This window comes from Falco peregrinus, chromosome 18, assembly GCF_023634155.1.
Source record: "Falco peregrinus isolate bFalPer1 chromosome 18, bFalPer1.pri, whole genome shotgun sequence".
NCBI lineage: Eukaryota > Metazoa > Chordata > Aves > Falconiformes > Falconidae > Falco > Falco peregrinus.
This window is the reverse complement of record NC_073738.1, coordinates 2594339-2617002: the sequence shown is the minus strand read 5'-3', so window position 1 is coordinate 2617002 and position 22664 is coordinate 2594339. Positions and strand designations below refer to the sequence as shown.

The window sequence follows — 22664 nt, the reverse complement described above, 5'->3', positions numbered from 1 at the left end:
CCTCCAGTCCCAGCGGCCCCCCAGCCTCAGTAGCTGTGGGGAGCGGGAGGGACCCCCCTCCCGGCACAGGAAAATCCCTTCTTATGAATAGGGGCCGCCCCCCCCACTCGCTGCTGGACCCCCCCCGCTGCCGGGGCCCCCTCGCCGGCTGGGCAGCCGCTCGCCCGCCTAATCCCAGCCCCGGCGCGGGGGGATTTGCAGCCCCCATGAATGATTAACCGGGGGAATTAAGGGGCCTCGGAGCACACCCCCCCCCCCCATCCCCAGCAGAGCTGGTGAGGGCTGGGGGGCAGCGGGGCCTATGGGGCCCCCACCCCCCCCACTCCTGAGTCATGTGGGGCTCCCCACGGGTGGGGGGTGCTGGGGGGGCTTTGCCCCCCCCCCCCCCCCCCCCCCCCGCTCCCCATTCTCCCGTTGCCGTGGTGATGCTGGAGGCAGCCATTGAGGATATTTTTAGCTGCTGGTACCATGCTGGGGGGGGGCAGCCCAGCCCCAGGGCTGCCTGCATGTGTGCATGCACATGCGTGTGTTGCAGCACACCTGTGCATGCCTGCGTGTGTGCAGCACACCTGTGCATGCCTGCGTGCGTGTATGCAGCTGTGCACAGCCACCTGTGTGCACACACCTGTGTGCGTGTATCCAGCCGTGCACAGCTACCTGTGTGCACACCCACCCGTGGGCACTGTGTTTGCACACACACACATGTGCAGGAGCAGAGACGTGCCTGTATACATGCCTGCACTCATGTGTGTGCAGGCACACACGCACACCTGTGCATCTAAGCACACATGCAGGTGCATGCATGCTGACACCCACCTGCATGCATGCCTGGTGCTGAGTGCACACCTCTGTGCTCACATGCATGTGCCTGTCTGCACACCTGCACTCACATGTGTGCATGCCGATATGTACACCTATGCATCTGTGCATACGCATACACCCCAGCACGTGTGCACACACCCATCTGCATGCATACGCATTCCCATGTGCACACACATGTTTGCACACTCTCATGCTCAGACACACATGTGCCTGTAGGCACACGTGTGCTATGTGTGTATGTACATACACACACACGGATCCGTGCACATGCTCAGGCACATGCACGCACACCCTCCATCTGCATACACACACCCCTCCATGCTCAGCCCCCTGTGTTAGCACTCCCACGCCTTTGCATGCACCACGTTTGCACACTTGTGCATATGCACCACAATAGGTTTGCCCCTCCCCCTTTGGAGGCACTGTGCTTGCATACCCATGTGTTTTCCACCCCCGTGCTTTTGCATGCTCCATGTTTGCACACCCACACCTTTCCATGCACTGTGTTTGCACACTCATGCATTTGCACAGCCGTACCTTCGCACACCTTCTCCTTTGTACGCACCATATTTGTACCCCCATGCCTTTGCACACCCACTCCTTTGCACACACCATGTTTGCATACCCATGCCTTTGCACCCTCAGGCCTTTGCATGCACCATGTTTGCACACCCACGCATTTGCACTCCTTTGCGCACACCATGTTTGCACACCTGTGCATTTGCACACTCATGCCTGTGCACACACCTTGTTTGCGCACCCATGCATTTGCACAGCCACGCATTTGCATACTCACATCTTTGCACACTGTGCTTGCACACCCACACCTCTGCACACCCACTCCTTTACACACACCTTGTATGCACACCCGTGTATTTGCACACCTGTGCATTTGCAAACACCGTGCTTGCACACCCACTCCTTTGCACACCCCATGTTTGCACACCCATGCATTTTCACACCCAGGCATTTACACACCCCGTGCTTGGGCACCCACGCCTTTGCACACCCACTTCTTTGTACACACCGTGCTTGCACACCCGTGCGTTTGCACACTCACGCCTTCGCACGCACCGTGCTTGCACACCCGCGCCGTTGCCCATCCCCGCTCCCCACCAACTACACTTCCCAGCAGCCCCCGCGCCCCGCCGCGCCCCGCCGCCCAATCAGCGCCCGGCTTGCTGGCGGGTGCCACCATGGCGGTGCCCAGGCGCTGAGGGGAGCGTTCGCCGGCCGCCGCGGTGCCGGGCCGAGGTGAGGGGCGGCAGTGCCGGGGGGGGCCGAGGGGCGGCGAGGCCGGCTCTGGAGTTTCCCCCCGCGGCCCCGGGGCTCCAGGCCCCCAGGCGCCGCCTCACCTTTCCTGCGGGAGCCGCTGGGCCCCGCTCGCCGCCGGGGCCTGCCTCCCCCCCAGCCCCTCCGCCTGTCCCGCGGCGGGGGGTGAGGGATCCCTGCCCCCTCCCCAGAGCCTGCCGGCCTTGCCCCGATACCCTCCCTTCGCAGGGCGCGGCCATGAAGGTGGTGAACCTGAAGCAGGCCATCCTGCAGGCCTGGAAGGAGCGATGGAGCGATTATCAGTGGGCCATAAATATGAAGCGGTTCTTCCCCCGTGGAGCCACCTGGGACATCCTCAACCTGGCAGGTCCGGGGCCGTGGGGCAGGGGGAGGCGTGGGGAGCAGGGCGGGGGCACAGGGGTGGGCTGGATGGGGCTCTGGGCTTCGGGGCGGTGTGCTCCAGCAGTGCCCTGGGTGGGCCTGTCACCTGGCCCAGGGGTGGCCCTGTGGTTAAGCCAGCTGAAAACTGGACAAGTGGTGGAGGGGTGGGCTGGCAGGACACCCAGGCAGTGCTGGCATCGCCGCCAACTGCAGCAGCACATGTTGAAATGCTGCTGGTGCAGAGCTCTGGGACCGTGGCGCTCAGCCCCAGCACCGCTTACCAACCGGGTGCACACAGGTTCCTGCTGCCTGCCTCAGTTTCCCCCACTGAGAGGGGATAATGACCCCGTCTGCCTCCTCAGTGCATCTAGCCAAGGGAGCAAAAAGCACTATGAAGGAGCCAGGTGCTGCTCCAAAGGCCGCTTCCCACCCTCAGTTATTAGGGTTTCTTTTCCCGTCCCTATTCAAGGGCGTTTGACACAAATCTTGCCAAATGTTGGTACCTGCTGAGCTCCATGGTTTAAAGATTTGCCAAGCTTTTATGCTAATTATAGAAACTTGTTGCTAGGTTGGTTTTTTTTTCCTGTGCAGCAAACGCATGTTTGCAGGCCTTGGATAAATAAACAGTACTGCTTGAGGATTGCTGCACTGCGGGTTTTAAAGGGAAATAGCTCCAGCACAGGCAGCAGCACTTCTTGCCCCACTGAGGTGGGGGACCTTTTCCCGGTGGGTGTTTTTTTTTCCTCCCTGCATCCTACCGGTGTTTTTTTTCTGGCAGCATCTAGCACATGATGGTGGGTTTTGTTAGGCCACATCCTTCCAGCTGAGCTCCTCAGGCCAGGTTTCTCCTCCTCCCACTGTGGCCCATGGTAGGGTCAGCGCATGGATGTGCCCAGCCCCATGGTGATGTGGGGCTGGAGTAGCCAAGCTGGAGCTATGGGGACTGGCTGTGGCAGTGGGGCAGGCCTGGAGAGACAGATTTGCTGGAGGGGGCTGGTACAGGTGGGGGATGTGGCAGGCGGTTGGCTTGAGGGCCAGCCCTGCTGCCAGCCAGCTGGTCCCCGGGGCTCCCTGGTGCCTGTTCCTGGCATGGGGGACCAGCTCCTGCCCCACTCACTGAGGCAGTGGGGCCTGTGGGGCGCTTGGTGTGGTCTTGTCTGTGTATCCCAGAAAGCAGGGGCAGAGATAATCAGTCCCTGTGATTTCTGTGGAAACAGGTTTCTCCTGGTCCACTTCTAGCCAGCGAAAGGCTTGTAGCCTGGGCTTTGTTGGAGGGCAGCCCCTCTGCAAGGGGGGGAAGGGAGCTGAGCCCCTTTTTCCCTGCTGCAAAAGGGGGCTTAAAAGGGAGGATGATGCTGCTGACTCCATCCTGGGCAGCACAAGCATTGTGGGCACACGGGGAGGCTGTTCCCGAGACCCTGCCGGCTGTAACAACTGCTGCCTCCCTTGCTGCAGCCCTAGAGCTGTCCTTTCCCAAGCTCGTGCCTTTCGGATTTAAACTACAAAGGAGGAAAAGCTGGCACGAGCTGCCAGGATCACGGCGGTGCCCAGCAAATCTATGCTGACACGTCTGCAGTGGGTAACAGCATGTGGCTGGCTTGTGTTGACACTCCCTGATTAGATGGGGAGGGGAAGGCTGCCATTAGCCTTCTGTCCTCGAGCTGAGATGCTTTTGGCTGAGGTCTCAGCCTTCGAGCGAGACCCAGGGAGCCTCCTGCTCCCGCGGTTGGGATCCAGCAACGGCTGCTGCTCCTCCTCATCTTTGGGGCAACGACTTCCCAAACGGCTGCTGCCCCCTCTTGCATCTGGGTGCTTTGACCTACTTACAGCCGGTGCCGCAGCCCGGGGCCTGCTTTTGGGAGGTGGTTCCTGCGTTCTGCCATAGTTCAAATGGTCAATTAAAGGCTTGACTGAGCAGATAGGACGGGCAGAGCCCCTCCAGCGTCCACAGGCCGGTGCTGGCAGGCAGCTGGCGGCAGGGAGGGCCAGACATGTAGGGTTGGTCCCAGCTGAGAGGGACTGTCTGCCTGGAGTTCAGCCCCAGGTGTCAGAGCAAAAGTCACAGAGCAGAGGATGCGAGAGCCTCCTGGGCAGGACGTGGGAGGGAGGGGAACATGTTTGGAGAGCAGCAGGCGCTGTTTTGGGGCCAGGGTGCCCGGGGAGAGCTGAGTTAGCAGCAGGCTGCTTGTACTGCCTGAATTATTTACTGGCTTTTGCCGCTGGGGATTAGAAAGTTGTGGGATTCAGTTAATTTCAGGGAAGAGCAGTGCAGGGTTGCTGTGGTTAGCACAATTTGTCTTTGTCACCTTTTCTGTGGGATGAGGACAGAGCGTATGTGGGTCTGTGTGTCCCCACACCGTGTACGTGCTGACCTGGGACCTCCCGGCCCCTCTCCTTTGCTTGCAGAGGCTCTTCTGGAGCAGGCCATGATCGGGCCGTCACCGAACCCACTCATCTTGTCCTACCTGAAATACGCTATCAGCTCCCAGGTAATGACATTCCCCGCGTGCTGCCTCCCTGCCTCACGCTGCAGACGCTGCTGGGTGTCACCTCGCAGCCCCAATTAGCAGGTGGGCAAAGAACCCGAGGTGCAGAGTCGGTGGCAGGCAGATGCCCCAAATCTCCCATCTGTGCCTTTCCTGGGCTTGGGCAGGCAGTGGAGGGCTCAGTGCGTGCCTGAGGTGGGGATGTTTCAGTAAATAACCTCTGCCCATTGCCTGGCTGCACGCAGGTTGGAAATCCTTGTCCTCCAAGAGCTTCAGCGCTTGCTCTAAGCTCTGCGCTTTCTTAGCACGGCATTTCATATTGCCTAAAGTTTGTGTGAAACAAATCAGCAATCACCTAAAAATGTCTGTTTGGATTTGTGCCGGGTCAATGCCCCAGCCCTGTCTGCCGTGACAGGCAGCGGGGCCGTGCCCTGACCTCGCTGTTCCTCAGCAACCAGCATCGCGCTGGCAAACATCACCCGCTAACACGCTGCTGCACTGGGTTTGTTTTGGTTTTGTGTTTTGTTTGTAGATGGTGTCTTATTCCACAGTCCTGACGGCCATCAGCAAGGTACGGCTCTGACAGGTGCTGTCTGAGGTTTTTCTCTTTACCTATGACCCATGTATCCATTTCCCGCCCCACAACTCTCACCGAATATAGGTCAAGTGGAAAACGACATCCTCTGCTGAGTCAGCAGTGGTCAGACAGTGCAGATTAGTGCCTGAGTCCTTCCGTGTCCCGCTGGGGACAGGCTGCTGCTGCGCCTGGCAGGTCCCACTCTGGTTTTGGGGATGGCTGTGGGTGTGAAAGCCTCGTACCCTTGTCGTGTGGGGCCTGGCAGGCTCCTGCCCCGCAGCGCCCTGTGTGTAAACCACACCCTGGCTGCTGGAAACCACATCTCTCTGCGGTCAGCGGTGCTGGCAGCACCATGGGGATCCGGAGCTGGTGGTGGAAAAGCAGCGCTGCTCACGAGGGAGTGCTGCCAGCACCCAAGCCGCGTGGCTGTGGCCACCCACCCTGCCCGGCCAGCTGGCTTCCCACGGGTGCTCAAGTGTCCCCGTGCTGCTTTGATGGGGACAAACCCTCTGTGGCTGCCTCCACTTGGAGTATGGGGCTGCTCCGTGGGGAACGATAGTCCCTCGCGGGCTGCGTCGGGCCCCTTGCCCTCTCCAGGCACTGACCTCTGAAGAATAATTTCAGCAAGAATAATTTCTCTTCTCCCACCTCCCTGTTGTTACTGGGGGATGGGAAGAGAAAGGCACTGGTAGCAACGCTGGCGTTGTTTTGAGGTGCTGCAGGCTGAGCTTGGAGCTGTGCCATAAATGTGCTGTAAAGCCTTGGTGAGGGCAAGGACCCCTTCAGCGGGGCTCAGCACCCATCCGGGGTGGTGGACATCCTTCCAGGAGAGGGTAGAGCCAGCGTACAGCTGCCTGATGCTGAGCGCAGCGGCAAGTCTGCTCTGAATGGTGCAGGCTCGTCCACCGTTCTCCTGGTTGTGTGTCGCTGCCCGTTCCAGCAGGGCAGGCAGAGAGCTGACCTTGACAGCCGAGGCTTCCTCCTTCAGATCAGCATGGGCCGAGAGCAGACCTGCGGGCTAGCTCCGGCCCGGCGGGGTGGCCCCATCTGCTCCGTGAGGAGGCAGGGAGCCGCGCTTCTGCTGCCCACCGCCCTCCCAGCCCTGCGGCCAGCCGGGCTGTTGGCGTGTGCTGCCAGCCCCGTCGAGTCGGGGGTGGGCACGCGGGCTGGCACCGAGCCACTGCCGCATCAAGGTAGCCGGCGGGGAGCGGAGCTCAGGCCCCCGCCGCCGTCTTGGGGAGGCTGCCGAGAAAACCCAGCCGGGTTTGTCGCTGCCGTGGCCCGCTTGCCTCCTGCAACCCCGGGAGGGCACGACCCGGCCGTCGGACAGCCCTGACCTAGTTCTCATTCAAGTGGCTGCTGGGCAGCTGCCAGGGCAAGCGTCCTGCTGCCGGCAGCGCCCAGCCCAGCCCGTGGAGGGAGGGGTTAGGTTTGTTTTTGGAGCCCTTGAAGCCTGGCAGCCCCCATCTGATGTCCCTCCTTGTTCCCCTGCTCTAGTTCGATGACTTCTCCCGGGACCTGTGTGTCCAGTCGCTGTTGGAGATCATGGACATGTTCTGCGATCGCCTCAGGTATGGTGTGGCGCTTCCAGCCGAGGGAGGCGGGTTCCCCCTCCAGCTCCATGTCCATTCCCGAATTGCTGCCCCAGGCTGGGCTGCCACGCGAGTGCCGGCATGGGAAGAGCAGAGGGAGTCCAAAACCCCACCAGCTTTGTGGGAAGCTGGAAGAAACCCACCTATTTGGGGATAAAAGTCTCCGCGGTGATATTCCTGCCTGGCTCAGGTAGATAGGGGTGGGTGTAATCCATGTGGCCTGAGACTGTGTGTCCCCTCAGAGCGTTTCCTTTCTCTTGTGTGGCCTCTGCAGCTTCCCAGAGCCCTGGCTACGTGTCCCCGTCTGCCAGTGCTTGCAGTCCTGCCTGTGCTGCCCCAGGCACTCCAGGCAGCTGCCTTGTTTTGCTTCGTGCTCTTCCGCTGGTGTTGCAGGACCCAGGGGAGTCCAGACAATTCAGGCCACAAAAACTTTTTTAGAAAACTCAGAAATCTTCCTGTTAACCCCTGACAGCCTCTTCTGGGAGGCCGAAGCAGAGAGCATGTGGTGGTGGGGGTAGCGGGAGGAAGAGGAAGGCTGAAGGTACCAGCTCTTCAATTACATGAAATGAAGCAGCAGCAATGAATATGCATCAGTCACAGATGTTGACAAGGAGCTGTTGCTGGCCAACTGCAGAGCTGGCCACTTAATCCAGTCCCTGCCTAATCTGATCCTCTGCTTAATTTGATCAAAACTTCTGGCCCCAATGATTTGTGCATCAGGAGGGGAAAGCATTCACCTCTCGCAGCACATTGATTGATGCTGAGCCTCTCTTAGCAAGATAATTTGATTACAGGCTTGGAAAGTTTCCCTGTAGTAGAGTGGCCAGAGAGAAGGCTGCACTGGGGAGACTTTATTTCCCCTGGCTCAGCAGGGATGCTCGTGGGCTGAGCAGGTTGGCATCTGTGGCAGAGGAGCCGGCAGGCAGATGGGGCTGGGAGCACAGGACATGGGTTTGGATTCCCCAGCCTGCCCTGTTTCTGTGCCTCAGTTTCCCTGGGGGCAGTGGCCCGGCCCGTGGTGAGCACAGTCCCGTTTCTCTCCCCTTCCCAGCTGCCACGGCAAAGCAGAGGAGTGCATCGGCCTCTGCCGGGCACTGATGAGTGCCCTCAACTGGCTCCTGCGCTGTGCGGCCTTCTACACTGAGAAGGTGAAGGAGACACTGGAGCAGGCGGCAGCTGAGAGCCAGCTGAAGATGTGTCTGGAGCGGCTGGAGAAGATGCTCGGCAGTACCAAGAACCGCGCCCTGATCCACATCGCGAAGCTGGAGGAGACGTGTATGTTGCTGACCCTGCCCTGCCCTGCAGCACGCTCTGCCCGCCCGTGGCTGCTGCCAGGGCTTCCTCCTAGGTGCCGCTGGCCCTGGGGAGATGTCATTGCCACCTCTCCCTTCCCCCTGCCCGGCTCCTGCCGCATTGTCCCTGCAGCTCCAAGCCCATCCATCTTTCAGCCCTGTTGCTGTAACAGTCTCCTCCCTGGCTCTGTGCCACCCTCTGCCCCCTCCCCTCCGTGCTGCCCTTGGAAAAGGAGCAGAATTAATGTGAAGGCTGCGTGAGCTGTTCCTGGGCGCGTGGCGGGCCCTGTGCTCCGCCAGCATTGCCTGGCACGGCTCTGCACCTTCCCTTGGTGCCTGCGTCTGGCCAAGCGGCTGTGCCAGGCCCAGCCTGGAGCAGGAGCACTGGGTGGCACGCAGACCCTGGGCTTGAGTTCGCAGAGGTGTGCCGACTTCTGCTCACCACGGGGCCTGGCAGGGAGCCCCAGCCTTGGCAGCCCCTCCGTGCTGCTGCGGGCTTGGGAGCCAGCCTGCCCGGCTTCTCAGCCTGTCACCGTCCCACCCCGCTGAATTCCTGCCCTCCCTCCCCAGCTTCCTGGAGCACTGTGGAGCAGTCCCTCGTCAAGCTGGGGGAGAACCTGAACAGCCTCAGCAACTCCCCGCTGCGAAGCCAGGCTGACGACTGCGTCTCCCTCATCAAGAGGTAGCTTTGTGCTGCTGGCTGCGTGGGCTCGGAGGGTACAATGGGTCTGAGCCCTGCTCTGGGGGCTGAGAGCCACCTGCCACACTAGCTGCCTGCTTTCCAGGCCCTTCCTGGCTCAGACCCCTGCACTGGCGGTGAGCTGGGGCTGGCCAGAGGCCCTGGGGTAGGGTAGGGGACAGGGCTAGTGGCTCCTTCGCAAGTCACCTTACCCAGGGTTTGCTCCTCTGGTGACCCTGGGCCCTTTGCCATCCCTCGGCTGCTCTGGCCGTGCCAGAGCTGCTGCCCCTGCTCGGGGTCCCCCGGAGCTGCTCCCATGGCCCAGGCTGTGGTGCAGGGGCTTGGCTGTGCCCCAGGGCTCCTCTGCAGGACAGCAAAGATCAAGGGCTTGGCCGGGAAAGGAGGATGGGACAGGAGGAGCAAGGATCTGTCTCTGCAAGGCTCCAGTAACCCTGTGCTGTTGTCTCCCACCCAGCATCCCCACCATGCTCTCAGTCCACTCCGAGCAACTGAACAAGACTGGCTTCCCCACCGTGCATGCTGTAGTGCTGCTGGAGGGGACCATGAACCTCACGGGAGAGACCCAGCCGCTGGTGGAGCAGCTGATGATGGTGAAAAGGATGCAGGTACAGAGGTGGCATCTCGTTCCCCTGCTCAGGGTGGCCTGGGGCTGTGGGACCAGCGCCTCGCTGCAGCTCAGTACTGCTAAACTCCCTGTGCTGATCCTGGTCCAAGGGTATGGACGCAGCCGCAGGGAGCAGCATGAGCCCATCGGCACCTTTGCAGGGGGTTCAGGGGTTTGGCTGTGCTTGGGGGAGGTGCTTTATTGCCTTTCCAACACTGGGGATGTGTTTTGTCCGTGCCCTGCAGCGCATCCCCTCCCCGCTCTTTGTGCTGGAGATCTGGAAGGCTTGTTTTGTGGGCCTCATTGAGTCCCCAGAGGGCACGGAGGAGCTGAAATGGACAGCCTTCACCTTCCTGAAGGTAGGGCCCAGCCCCTCCCCGCAAGTGCAGTGCCCTGAGCCTTTTCACCTCACGCCCAGCCCCTGCTGAGCGCTGAACCCTGGCAGAGCAGTTCTCTCCCACAGCGTGCCCCTCGGGGTTCCCCCGCGGCCCGGCTGAGCCCACGGCAGCCCTGCTGCAACTTGCTGAGCATCAGGTTTGTTGTCCAAGGCCCCTCTTTTCAGGCCAGCCCCACTTTGTTTTGCAGAGTGGCTTTCCTGGCATGTTGGGGGGGTGGAAATTGTGGCCTTTGAAGGATGCCACAGCAGCCTTGGGCCCTACGCTCCCACAGCTCAGCGGTGGGCAGCCTGCAGCAGTCTGTTTCACCTCCTTTCTTTGTACCAGACAAAAGGGATCTGCGTGTAATTTCAGGCCTGGCCTGTGCTGGGTTCCTCCACAGTCTCAGCTCCCGGCCTGGCTGTCAAGAGGTGGCTGTGCCCTGTGGCTCCCTGTGATGGTGGGAGGACGCTGTAGTGGGGACATGGGGGCACAAAGTCCCCTGGGTGCAGGGACTGCTCCAGAAATGCTCTTTTCTCTAGACTGGGAGAGCAGGCATGTTCTCCCTGGGCTCCTGCTGCCTGCGGGAAGTCCTGACCGTAGGATGGGGTCTGTCTCGGTTGGTCACATCGTGCTCTGTGTCTTTCAGATACCCCAAGTCCTGGTTAAACTCAAGAAGTATCCCCAAGGGGAGAAGGTGAGTCTCGAGGGCTGTCGCTTGGAGCTGTGCGCCGCATTGTGTGCACAAGCAAGCTGTTTGTCACGATGGTGCTGGTGCCTGGCCAGAGCTGCGTGGGGGCGGCTGGGGTAGGAAACAGTCTATGTCCCCAAAATCTTCCTCTAATGGATGAGGCAGCGTGGGAGGGGAAGGTGGGCTTGTGTTGGCAGCGCTCCGAGCTGAGTGCTTGGCTTTGTGCACAGCAGGATTTCACCGAGGATGTGAACTGTGCCTTCGAGTTCCTGCTGAAGCTGACCCCTCTGCTCGACAAAGCAGACCAGCGATGCAAGTGAGTGCTCGCCGTGTCCGGGGCTGACCTGCAGAGCTTTGAGCCTGTCTGGTGCCACCACAACCCCATCCTCCCTGCGGGGTGCTGCGGTACGGGGTGCTGGGGCAGCTCCTGGCAAGGCTTGTTTAGTTTCTGATCCAATTCCTTCTTCCTGAGGACCCAGTGCTGCCAAATGAGCAAGGCAGTGAGCATCCGACAGCCAGTTCACGTGTTGGTGATGCCGTGTGATATCTGGAGCTGCTTTTGGCCCTGCAGCATCCTCAGAGGAGTGGGAGCAGGGCCAGGAGGGCAACCCAGGGGTCCCCCTGCCCTGTGGCACTGCCGGGGGCAGCAGGAGTGCTGCCCCTCAGACTAGCGTTCTCTCTCTTTCAGCTGCGACTGCACGAGTCTCCTCCTGCAGGAGTGCAGCAAGCAGGGGCTGCTTTCAGAGGCCAACATGACCAACCTGATCGCCAAAAGGTACAGTGCTCTCAAAAATCTGGGTAACCAAGTGGGGTTGGAGCACCTCCTCTTGCTGTCCTCCTTGGGGCAGGGTGGGGAGTGTAAAGGACCAGCTGTGATGCCGCTGGCTGTCCTGCAGCTGGGACACCATGGCCTGGAGGGACAAGGCTTTGCTTTTGGTGACAGATTCAGTACAGTCAAAGTCCGTCCTCTCGGAGTGGCAGCTGGTGGTGGTCTTCCCTCAGGGGTGCCGCTGGTAGAGGTGGCTGAGCGTGGGGAGGAGTGAGGCAGGGTAATGAATTCCTGCTCACTGGCTCGTCTTTGCGGATCCCCCAGGACAGCAGACAGAGAACACGCTCCGCGCTTGAAATCGGCAGAGAACGCCAACATCCAGCCAAATCCAGGGCTCATCCTGAGGGCTGAGCCGACTGTCACCAACATCCTGAAGGTGAGTCCCCTCCTGCATCCATACTGGGCAGGTGGGTCATGGCTCCAGAGCCTGTTTCCAGCAGCACCAGTCTCACCAGGCAACTGGGGTCGTTGGGAGGTGCCTGATTTCCCCCTGTGCTGGGGTGGAGGAATGAAGGAATCGCTCCCGGCCTTGCCGCTCTGCCGTGGAGATCAGGGGGCTCCCCTCCTCCTTCCCAGGAAGCCAAAGGAGCTGTCAGGCTGCGTGTTGTTGTCAGTGCCAGCAGCCTGAGCCTCGCCAGCTCTGCCCATCCTGCACTCGGCCGCTTCCCCGTGTGCGTCTCCCCCGGTCCCTGGGGACTCCCTGTGTCACTCTGGTTGCTTTGCTGCTGCTGAGTACGAGAGAATGTTTTGCTGCTGGTTGTGCTGCCCCAGTGCACTTTGGCTCTCCCCTGCGCCGTGCTCTCTGGTGCTTGGGGCACGGAGGGCTCCATCCCAAACCTCCCCAAGCCCCGCGGGTCCCTGCTCACCGAGGCCTCGCAGGACAGCCCTGGCAGCCAATCAACTCTGCCCCCACAGCTGGAGCTTTACTGCTGCTCTGTAGCACACGTTCCCCATGACTTCTCTTTCCTCCTTTATTATTTTTTTTTAATTGGGTGGTTGTTTTTTTTTTTGGTAGACCATGGATGCAGATCACTCCAAGTCCCCCGAGGGCTTGCTGGGGGTCCTGGGTCACATGCTGTCTGGGAAGAGCCTGGACTTGCTGCTGGCAGCGGCAGCAGCAACGGGCAAGCTGAAATCCTTCGCTCGAAAGTTCATCAAGTAAGTGACCACCTGGACAACACTGTCCCTGGTGACTGTGGGGCTGGGGTGGGCTTGCAGCCCCCCAAACTGTCCCCCAGACTGGGCTGGATGTGCCTCTGAGCCGGTGTCTGTGCAGCACTGGGTCCAGCAGAGCCCTGGGGAGGGCTGGGATCTTGGGGAGGCTGCACCCCACAGCACCCCAGCTCCTTTGCTTCTGCCTGAACAGGGGAGAGAATCGAAGTCAGGTTGGTTTAAGGGTATTAAGAGAACTTGAAAGCGCTGGCAGAGCCTCAGATCGAGGGCGCTTGCCGTGTGCACGCCTTTAGTCCCCGGACGCCTGTGTCCTGGTTAGAGCACATGCACCAGCACGCGTGGGGCTGCGTGATCAACTTCCTCGAGCAAGGGAGGTCTGAGGCAGCTCGAGCCACGCCAGTCCGGCTGGGTGCACGGCCCCACTGTGCCCGCTGTGTTTGGGGGTGCGTGCCGCTGCGGTATGGAGAAATCCCCACGCAGCCGGGCAGAGCTGGCTCTGGCGAGAGGACAATGCGCTCCAACATTGGGCTGAGTGGGTGTGGGGAAAAGCAGCGTTGCTGGACCTGTTTTGCTGCAGGGGAGCAGAGGGAGGAGGCGGCTCATCCCTGCTGTGCTGGAGGGTGTCTGCCGAGCTGGGCCCCACAGGTCCCTGCCCACCCTGCTCCCCTGTGTGGGGCGCGGAGCTGGGTGCTGGGGTGGGGTGCAGGAAGGGATCGCTGGGGTGGGAAGCGGCTCGTTTCGCGTGATGCTAACGCTTTGCTCTGGCACTCTTTGCCTCCTCTAGGTTGAACGAATTCACGAAGCACATCACTGCAGAAAGCTGTAAGTGCGTGCCTGTCCGTGTGTGGGGTGGTTTGAGCTGCGTTTCCCGCTGCCGCCACGTGCTGGGACACTGTGGGGCCCGGCTGGATTAAGCTGGGACTGGCTGTGGCGCCAGCCAGAGTGAGCCGAGCTGTGCTGGGTCCAGCTGGGGGCTGCCGGCAGGGAGCCCGGCACAGGGGGCACATGGCCAGGTGCCAGCAGGGATCTGGGCTCCTGGACACCCACTGCCCTCATGTGTGGCACGCGTGTCCAATCCTGAATGTGGGGTGTTCTGTTCCCTGCTTGCGGCGGGAGAGCTCCTTCTCCCCGGCTGAGCCTGCGGGGCCCCTTGGGGCCTGGCTCCCTCCCTGGAAGGGGTGATGTGTCAGCACAGAGCCCGAGATAAGGACTCTGACTGCATTTGCGTGTGATGAAACTTGCTGAGTGTTCTGACCTTCCATGGAATGGGGGGAGCTGGGGGATAGGCTGGGGCTGCCGAACAGGAGGCCAGAGCTGCGCTGGGGGCTCCAGCAGGGGCAGACGGGGTGAACGGGGGCACTTGGCCCATCCCTGGGGTTTCCACACAAGCACTTGGGGGTTAGAAAAGCTACTTGGGGGAGCAGGGTCCCGGCCCCCGAGCTCACAGGGCTCCTGCCTGTCTCCCTCCTTGTGCTGAGGCTGGAGATCCCCAAGTGTTTGTTTCTTCTCCCTCAGCCAAAGCAGCCTCCGTTCGGGCCCTGCTCTTCGACATCTCTTTCCTCATGCTGTGCCACGTGGCCCAGACCTACGGCTCGGAGGTAAAGCATCCTCCCGAGGGATGGGGCTTGGGGGGTAGGCATCCTCCCGAGGGATGGGGCTGGGGGGGTAGGCATCCTCCCGAGGGATGGGGCTCAGACTTTCTGAGCGCAGCCCATGCGCTGCAGCCTGCCAGCCTCCTCTAGTGGCCAGTCTGCCACTGTCCCTGCTGTCCCCGCGGCCACCCTGCCATGTGGGGTAAAGCACCCAGTGCCTTTTGCCTGGTGCAGGTAGAAATCCACCCCTGCTGCGTCAGGCGATGGAGCGGGGTGGCTGCAGCCTTCCTGAGGGCTTTGGTTGTGCTCCCCTTATGGTACCATGGTATCGGTGGGAGCGCTGCCTCCGTACCCGCTCTGGGCTGGCTCTGATCTCACTGGACTTTTCCCACCATTGCCTCTCCGGTTTGGCACTGACTGGCGGGGGGGTGGCCATGCAGCCAGGCTGAGCGTCAGCCCTCCCCCATGAGAGGAGGAACTTGCAGCCCCACTGAGGAAACAGCGCTTCGGTTGCATGAAAATTTTCCAGGTTTCGACATCTGTGTGTGTTGGGAGGCAAAACGATACCGAAACACTGGGAACGTGTAGAGGGAGCAAAAGGCAGGTGGGAGGGCGCTTGCCCCATCAGCCCTGGGGAGTGGAGAGGGGGAATCCTGGCTGGAGGCAGCTTGGAGCGGACGTGCCTGGGGCTGTCGGATGAGGTCTCATCCTCTGGCCTGGCCCAGAGCGACTTTCCTGACCAGCTGCTGCTGAACAGATGTGCAAAACTTTTTTGACAAAAATAGTGTCCCTTGGGTGATGGTGGGCTGGAGGGAGGAAGCAGCGTGTGGGATTCCCAGCCCTCCCAGCTGCCTGCTAGCTGGGCTGTACGACCCGACCCTGGGCTGCTTGCCCCGACCCTGCGGAGCCGTGGGCCAGCCGGCGCTGGGGACCCCGAGCCGTGGCTCAGGGGCTCTTTCTGGGTAGGACATGGTGACCCCCCTGCCAGGCATGCGGCCCCTTGGGACCGGTCCTGTCCTGGCATCTCCCGGAGGGAAGCCGTTGGAGCGCTGCTCTGATATGGGCTGTGGTGCCCCGGGGAGTCCTCTGGTAGAGGGGGCAAGCCCACAGACTGGAAACCAGTGCCTTACTGGGGACTGACCAGTGCCTGCCTCTCCACGCAGGCCACAGGGTGGCGCTGCTTCCCCAGCCATGAGCACCCCAGGGTGGGGGGTCCCCAGCAGGGTCCCTGCAGGGTGGAGGCTGCATGGCGACCCCCGTGCCGGTTCCTTTTCCAGGTGATCCTGTCGGAGTCGAGCCCGCCAGGCGAGGTGCCCTTCTTTGAGACTTGGATGCTGACCTGCATGCCTGAGGAAGGGAAGATCCTCAACCCCGACCACCCCTGCTTCCGCCCGGACTCCACCAAGGTGGAATCGCTGGTTGCCCTCCTCAACAACTCCTCCGAGATGAAGCTGGTGTAAGAGTTCAGCCTGTGTGCCCACCCTGCCACCCACCCATCTTCTCTGGCCCCGTGGCTGCTCTGAACGAGTGCCTGAAGCACCCCTGCCTCTCTTTTCCCCGACAGGCAGATGAAGTGGCATGAGGCGTGTCTGAGCATCTCGGCTGCCATCCTGGAGATCCTCAATGCCTGGGAGAACAGCGTCCTCACCTTTGAGTCCATCCAGGTTGGCCTGGTGGGAGGATGGTGTGGGGCAGAGCAGGGGCATTGGTACTGCCCGGTGTCCTGAGGAAGGGCTAAGGCTTGAGCAGGGCAGGGGTCCCCTGTCCTCCTGCCCTGAATGCTCCTGCAGCCACTGCAGAGCTTGCTGGCTCCTTCATGACTTGGGTGGGGAACTGAGATGGCTCCAGCCCCTTGATGCTGCCCTGAACAGCCCCACTGGTGGCAGTGGGGCTGCCAGGGGCATGTTCACCCCATGGAGGAGAGGAGGGCTTGGATCCTGCAGTTGGGTCTCACAGCCCTGGGAGGTGATGCTGAGATAAAACCTGTGCATCCACACGTCTGGGCTCATCCACCTCCGCTCCCATCTCCTCTCCTAGAAAATCACAGACAACATCAAGGGGAAAGTGTGCAGCATGGCAGTGTGTGCAGTGGCCTGGCTGGTGGCCCACGTCCGCATGCTGGGCTTGGATGAGCGGGAGAAGTCCCTGCAGATGATCCGGCAGCTGGCCACCCCTCTGTACAGCGAGAACACACTGCAGTTCTACAATGAGCGGTGAGCACATCCCATGCCGTGCCGTCTCCTGTCCTCCTTCCCCTTCCAGAGCCTGTGTGACCCCGCGTCTCTCTGCTGCAGCGTGGTGATCATGAGCTCCATCCTGGAGCACATGTGTGCGGATGTCCTGCAGCAGACGGCCACGCAGATCAAGTTCCCCTCCACGGGCATGGACACCATCCCCTATTGGAACCTGCTGCCCCCCAAGAAGCCCATCAAGGAGGTGCTGATGAGCGTGTTCACCAAGGTGCTGGAGAAGGGCTGGGTCGACAGCCGCTCCATCCATATCTTCGACACCCTGCTGCACATGGGGGGCGTCTACTGGTTCTGCAACAACCTGGTCAAGGTATGGGGTGCAGGAAGGAGGTGGCTGTGGCCCACCGTGCTGTGGCTGGGTGTTGAGCCCGGGACTGCTGGGTCTAGCCCATGCTCTTGGTGCCCAGGAGTGCTGGTTTTGCCTGGGCTGGCTGCTGTGGTGGTCCTGGGCGCTGGAGGTGAGCGGCGCAGGCCCAGCCGTGCCTGTGCTTCCCCTCAGCTCTGCCTTCCACCTCGCAGGAGCTGCTGAAGGAGACACGGAAGGAGCACACGCTGCGGGCTGTGGAGCTGCTCTATGCCATCTTCTGCCTGGACATGCAGCAGCTGACACTGACCCTGCTGGGCTACATCCTGCCCAACCTGCTCACGGATTCCTCCAAGTGGCACACCCTCATGGACCCACCGGGAAAGGCCCTGGCCAAGTAAGACCCCAGACCCGCAGGTGCAGTCTCCTTGAGGGCAGATGGGCCTGTTTGTGGAAATGGAGAGATGTTCTGTGCTGGGATGGGGGTCCCAGCCACCCAGTTCTTACCCTGGCCCTGGCACAGTGCCGAGAGGAACAGACATGCTGGTGTCCCGGGCCCCATTCCTTGCTGCTCCTCACCTTGGACCTGCTGTGTCCTGTCCTGGCGCGTGCTCTGGGCTCTGCCGTCTTCCCTTGCCCGTGCACCATCATCCAGGTGGGCTGGCAGCACCTTGCAGTGTCCCTGCTCTGTCCCCAGGCTCTCCGTCTGGTGTGCCCTGAGCTCCTACTCCTCCCACAACAAGGGCCAGGCGTCTGCCAGGCAGAAGAAGAGGCACCGTGAGGATATTGAGGTGAGTCTGGCCTGGAGCGGGGTTCGGTCTGTGCACAAGAGTGGGCAGTGGCTGTGGGAGGTTCTGTGGGCTGTCTGAGGCTTTTTGACCTTAAAATACCGGATTTCCCGTTCCCTTTTTTGGGGAAGGGGGGGGGGGGGGGAGCTGTAAGGAGATGGTCTGTATGCGGTAGGCTTAGGCTGAGATGCTCTGGGTGAACAGGGCAGGGGTCTCCCTGAAGGGATCATAGTCCTGGGCCGCGGGGCTGTGCAGAGCCCAAGGTGGGTCATCTGCCCTGGGGAGGGGGGCGAGGATCCCCCCTTGGAGAGGGGCAGGCAGGGCTGAACTCCCTCTGCCCCCCGCAGGATTACATCAGCCTCTTCCCGCTGGATGACACTCAGCCCTCCAAGCTCATGCGCCTGCTGAGCTCCAACGAGGAGGACGCCAACATCCTCTCCAGCCCCAGTAAGTGCAGGCGGGGAGGGCGACTCCTGGGCAAGGCACCGGTCTGCGTCGCCGCTTGTTTCTGGCGGTGAAACGTGTATTGGCTCAAAACTGCTGCTTTTCCCAAAAAAAGGTGAAGATTCAGAGTGTTTGAGTGTGTTTTGCTGAGTTCCCCTGGAGCTTTTGCACTCAAAAAAGGTCAAACTCTTTTTATTTCTTGGATCAGAACAGCTTAGGAAAGGGGATGACGTTACACCTTCGCCCCGTGATGTTGCCACCCAACCCAGTGCGTTACGCACGAGGGGCTTCAGGAAGCTTTGTTAAGAGCCTTGTCCCCCCCAGCCACTCTGCGTGGGACCGAAGAGCTGATGTGCTGAGCAAGAGTGGCAGGAGGTGACATTCCTGATGGCTGTGGCTAAATCCTGAAATTCCACTGTTGTTAACAAGGCAGCGAGCGGAGCTGACGAGTCCCTGCCGTCATGTCTCTGTGTCCCCCGCAGCACAGTGCCCTGGGTTGCGACAGCTCCGGCAGGCCGTGCCGTGCCCTCCTGCTGTGGTGGGGTGCTATCATGGCTCCCACATACATTGTCTGGCCTCCTGGGCAGTGAGTCACGATGTTCCTTGGTCATTGTTTCTCCTAATGCCCTTATCTAAAGTTATTCTTTACTTACTAATTTTCGACACATCCATCAACCTGTGGTTTTTGTTGGTTTCATTACTGTTGAAATATGGGGTTTTCCCTTTATTTCACTATCTTTTTTTAACTTTTGAGGCAGTTCCATCTCTTTCCAGTGACATTCAGGACTTTTTTTGGGCTGTTTGCTGCAGTGATGTGGAAATGCTGCTTCCTGCAGCAGCCACGTAACTTGTGATTCTGTGAGAAAAGTGTGGGAGGGCTTTATTTTTTTGGTGAGCATCCTCAGAGCAGCATAAGGTGGGTCCTGCTGATTTTTGGCAGTAGTTGTGTCCTGCGGGGTCTGCACAAGAGCCTTCCTGGGAGATTCCCATCCCACTGGACAGAGATGGCCGAGGTCCTCTCCCACAGGAGCACCCAGCAGTGCTTCATGGTTTGGGTCAGATAAATCCCCTTGCTCTGTCCCAAAATCTGCTGCTAGTCTGTTGGACATGCCTCAGCTCTGGTAGCTAAATTGCACCCTGAGAGTGAGATCTGAGTGCTGCTGTGCAGCTGTCGAACATCTGGCTCGCTCCGCCCAGCCGGCTGTGCTGCAGGCAGCGTGCACAGGATATGTAGCGTGCACGTTGCTTTGCCTTGGCAGGATGCTCTTCTTCTCTTCTGATCGTGACATTGCGTTATATTGCTCGTGCCCTTGTGGAGCGTCAGGGACGAGTCACCGCCGCAATTAAAAACGAGCAGGGAGTACCAGGGAGGCACACTCACGGTCTCACTCACGCTTACCCTTTGGAGATGTCATTAAACTTGGTCAGACTCAGAATAAATCTGGCTTGTGCAAGAGTGAAGTGTCATAGCCCAGGAGCAGCAGTAGCAGCATGTGGAGCCCTCCCTGGGCTGCTGTGCTCCGTCATGCCTGGGGCATGTGTGAGCCTGCGCTGCCTGCCCGCAGTGACCGGGGCAGAGGCTGCCTGCCTGCTGCCTGTCTCTGCTCTGCCTGAGCAGCGAAGACTCTGCTCGTTTGGGTGCGGAGGGCACCAAGGCCTGCGATCCGAACCTCTCCCACTCCATGGTGTAGCTCATGGCAAAGCCCCTCCTGCAGCCCAAGGGCTGGGCAAGCTCGGAGGGCCAGAGCTGGCCAGGGTGGGCATGTTGGTGCAGCTGAGGGGGCTGTTCCAGCCTCCCCCCAGCCTGACACGTGTTCTCCTTCCCAACAGATCGCTCGATGAGCAGCTCGCTCTCCGCCTCCCAGCTTCACACCGTCAGCATGAGGGACCCGCTGAACAGGGTGCTAGGTAATGGCTGGGGCCGGCTCCCAGCGGGGGTATCTGGCAGTGAGACCTGGCTGTGGAGTCAGATCCAGCCATGCCGGGACACTGGTGGGGACCTGTCCCCTGTCTGGGAGGCTGGGGCCACCCCCAGCCTTCCTGGAGTGGCCTGGCTTTTGATATTTCCCTGTCTCCACAGCAAATCTCTTCCTGCTCATCTCTTCCATCCTGGGGGCCAAGACAGCCGGTACCCACACCCAGTTTGTCCAGTGGTTCATGGAGGAGTGCGTGGACTGTCTGGAGCAGGGCAGCCGTGGCAGCATCCTCCAGTTCATGCCCTTCACCATGGTGAGTCCCGTGGCTGTGACATCCTTCTTGGTCACGGGTTGTTCTGTTCCCATGGGACAGATGCGCATCCGGGCGAGTCCCACTGCTCGGCTCTCATGTCCCCAGCACTGTTGTGAGTCACCTGTGCTTCTCCTCTCTCCGGGCAGGTTTCAGAGCTGGTGAAAGTGTCCACCATGTCCAGTCCCAAAATTGTCCTGGCCATCACAGATCTCAGCCTGCCCCTGGGCCGCCGTGTCGCTGCCAAGGCCATTGCTGCACTGTGAGCAGGGCAACTCCCTTCTGCCGTGCAGGAGAGGGCGGCCGGGCAGCTGCTGGGAGATCTGTGAGAACCTGGATGCTGGGCTGGGACTGGAACGCTTCCCTGTCCCGGTGGGCTCAGCCTGGCCCTGCCCAGGGGCTGCTTCCCTCTGCGTTCGGCCTCCCAGCGGCATCTCGCTGCCTCGCGATGCGCTTTCAGAGACTGAGACAACCCCCTCCTTTTTTTCTATAACTCATTTCATTCTTTTGTAGAACCAGACTTTGCTTCATTTCTGTTCGGTTTCCTGACTGCAGCTCAGGGCCCTGGGGCTCCCACATCCCCCCTCTCAGGGCAGGCTTCGTGCGGGGAGTGATGGGAGAGTAAGTGGCCGAGACCCACGCTGGGTGGGGAGGGAATCACACTTGCTCCGTCCCTTCCTCACCTGCCCTGATCCTGGGTGGGTGATGGGCTGCTCGTGATGCTCCGGTTGGGGAGCGAGTGCCTGCGGCTGGCCGGCTGCAGACATGCAGAAGGGTGGAGCGGGGATGCTTTCCTGCCACGCTGTAAGCTGCAAGCAAATTCTTGTTGGAAATTCTTCCACGTGAGCATGAGTGAGTAACCACGGCCTCGCCAGCGCTGCGCCGGCCTCGTGCTGGGAGAGGCTGCTCCGCGGGGCTGTCCCACCACCCAGTCAGCTGCTTCAGTGGTGAATCTGCCTCTCACTGTCACGAAACCCTGACCCTGAGGGGGTGGCAAGGCCAGAAGGGCTTCGCCTCTGCTCCTTTCATTTATATTTTCTATTTGACTCATGAGAAAGGGGGAAGCAGGGCTTGGGGGTAGCTGGGCACCAGCCTTCCCCTTGGGCTGCCTTGGCGCTGAGCCTGGTCCCTGCCACATCCCCAGGGCTGCGCTGTGCCTCCCACCCGCCTCGGCGGCAGCGGGGTTCGCAGCCCCTCTTCTGGGGGCTCTGAAGCGAGTGCTTCAGTGGTGGCGGGGGAGAAGGGGTGCAGGGAGCCCCTGGTGTGGTGCCGCAGCGTTTGGGTCAAAAAGGCACCGGGGGGGGTGACTCAGGGCCTGCCTGCCCCCTGCCTGCTCCCTGGGATGATCTCAGCTCTTGGCTGCTCCTGGGCTTTGCTGGAGCGAGAGCCCCCGCTGCGGTCGGCGGAGGAGCCTTGCCGTGCTCGGGGTGGCTGTGGGTGACGGTCGGTCCTTGGCCGTCGCACGCCTGAGCATCCTCCCCCTTCCCGCTGCCTCCTGCCAGCGCGAGCGCGGGAGCCGCATGTACCAGGGTGGGACGCAGGGTGGAGGGCACCATGGGGGGCTGCGGGTGATGCTGCTTTGGATTTGGCGCTGAGCTGGCACCAACCAGCCTGGGCACCTCTCCCCTGCGCCGGTGGCGGTGCCTGCTCGCCCAGGGGCGGCTCTTTACCGTTAGCTCGGAGCAAAGAGCAGGACCAGGCGCTCTTGGCCTTCCCAGCTCTGTCAATATTTGCCAGCAGCAGCCCTGTGCTTCACCTTCCAGGAAAGGGCTGGAGCGGGAGAAGGCGTTTCCAGTAAGTGCCGGGCGAGGAAGGAGCAATGGCTCTCGCCGCTCGCTCTCCTGGTAGCCTCCGCAGGCACCACGTGCCGCCGAACAACCGGCTTCCCCGTGCCGGGATAACAGCGATGGTCCGGGATGGGGCGGTGGGCGGCAGCGGGGCTCTGGCCTCGTGCCTACCTCTTCCCAGGGTGGGGAATCTGGGGAAGACGGGAACAGGGACCCCCTGGCACCCATGGGAGCTTGGCTCTGCCTGCACCGTGGCCGGGCTGAGGGGCCAGGGGGATGCCCGTGGTCAAGGGACATGAGCACAGGACCACCAGTGAGGGGAAGTGGGGCTGGGGCAAGCCTGGCAGCGCAGGGACAGCTTGTGGTGGCCGAACACCCACGGGGGGTGGGGGGACAGGCCGTGGGCCAGCTGGGGCTGGCTGTGGGGGCTTGCTGGGGCAGGGGGCGATGCCCAGGTCTGCTAGCTTCACTGGGGTACGTC

At 61.1% G+C, this 22664-nt stretch overlaps 1 protein-coding gene across 3 annotated transcripts; it reads left to right on the top strand.

The window, feature by feature from the left end:
• The first annotated feature begins 1988 nt into the window (after positions 1 to 1988).
• MED24 (mediator complex subunit 24) lies at positions 1989 to 20911 on the top strand. 3 transcript variants are annotated; one of them, XM_055820445.1, is made up of 26 exons: positions 1989 to 2076; positions 2323 to 2461; positions 4882 to 4964; positions 5494 to 5532; positions 7036 to 7109; positions 8182 to 8405; positions 8993 to 9104; positions 9577 to 9727; positions 9972 to 10085; positions 10750 to 10797; positions 11025 to 11107; positions 11480 to 11566; positions 11885 to 11996; positions 12636 to 12778; positions 13578 to 13615; positions 14309 to 14391; positions 15663 to 15841; positions 15950 to 16049; positions 16423 to 16598; positions 16680 to 16944; positions 17154 to 17335; positions 17636 to 17729; positions 18074 to 18173; positions 20001 to 20078; positions 20251 to 20399; positions 20546 to 20911. In XM_055820445.1, the coding sequence occupies exons 2-26, from the start codon at positions 2332 to 2334 to the stop codon at positions 20660 to 20662; spliced, it is 2961 nt and encodes a 986-aa protein (XP_055676420.1). In that variant the 5' UTR covers positions 1989 to 2076; positions 2323 to 2331; the 3' UTR covers positions 20663 to 20911. The 3 variants fall into 3 exon arrangements, with proteins under 3 accessions (XP_055676420.1, XP_055676419.1, XP_055676421.1); XM_055820444.1 differs by having other exon boundaries at positions 11022 to 11107; XM_055820446.1 differs by lacking the exon at positions 1989 to 2076 and adding an exon at positions 3067 to 3201 and having other exon boundaries at positions 2324 to 2461; positions 11022 to 11107.
• Positions 20912 to 22664: the final 1753 nt, after the last annotated feature.

What these genes read in the sequence shown, in the direction of transcription:
- MED24 (XM_055820444.1), top strand. Translation starts at nt 2,332, where the DNA reads ATGAAGGTGGTGAACCTGAAGCAGGCCATCCTGCAGGCCTGGAAGGAG. An exon ending in TGCGTCTCCCTCATCAAGAG is followed by an intron (nt 9,105 to 9,576) that starts GTAGCTTTGTGC and finishes TCTCCCACCCAG; the next exon opens with CATCCCCACCATGCTCTCAG. An exon ending in GGCACCGTGAGGATATTGAG is followed by an intron (nt 17,730 to 18,073) that starts GTGAGTCTGGCC and finishes TGCCCCCCGCAG; the next exon opens with GATTACATCAGCCTCTTCCC.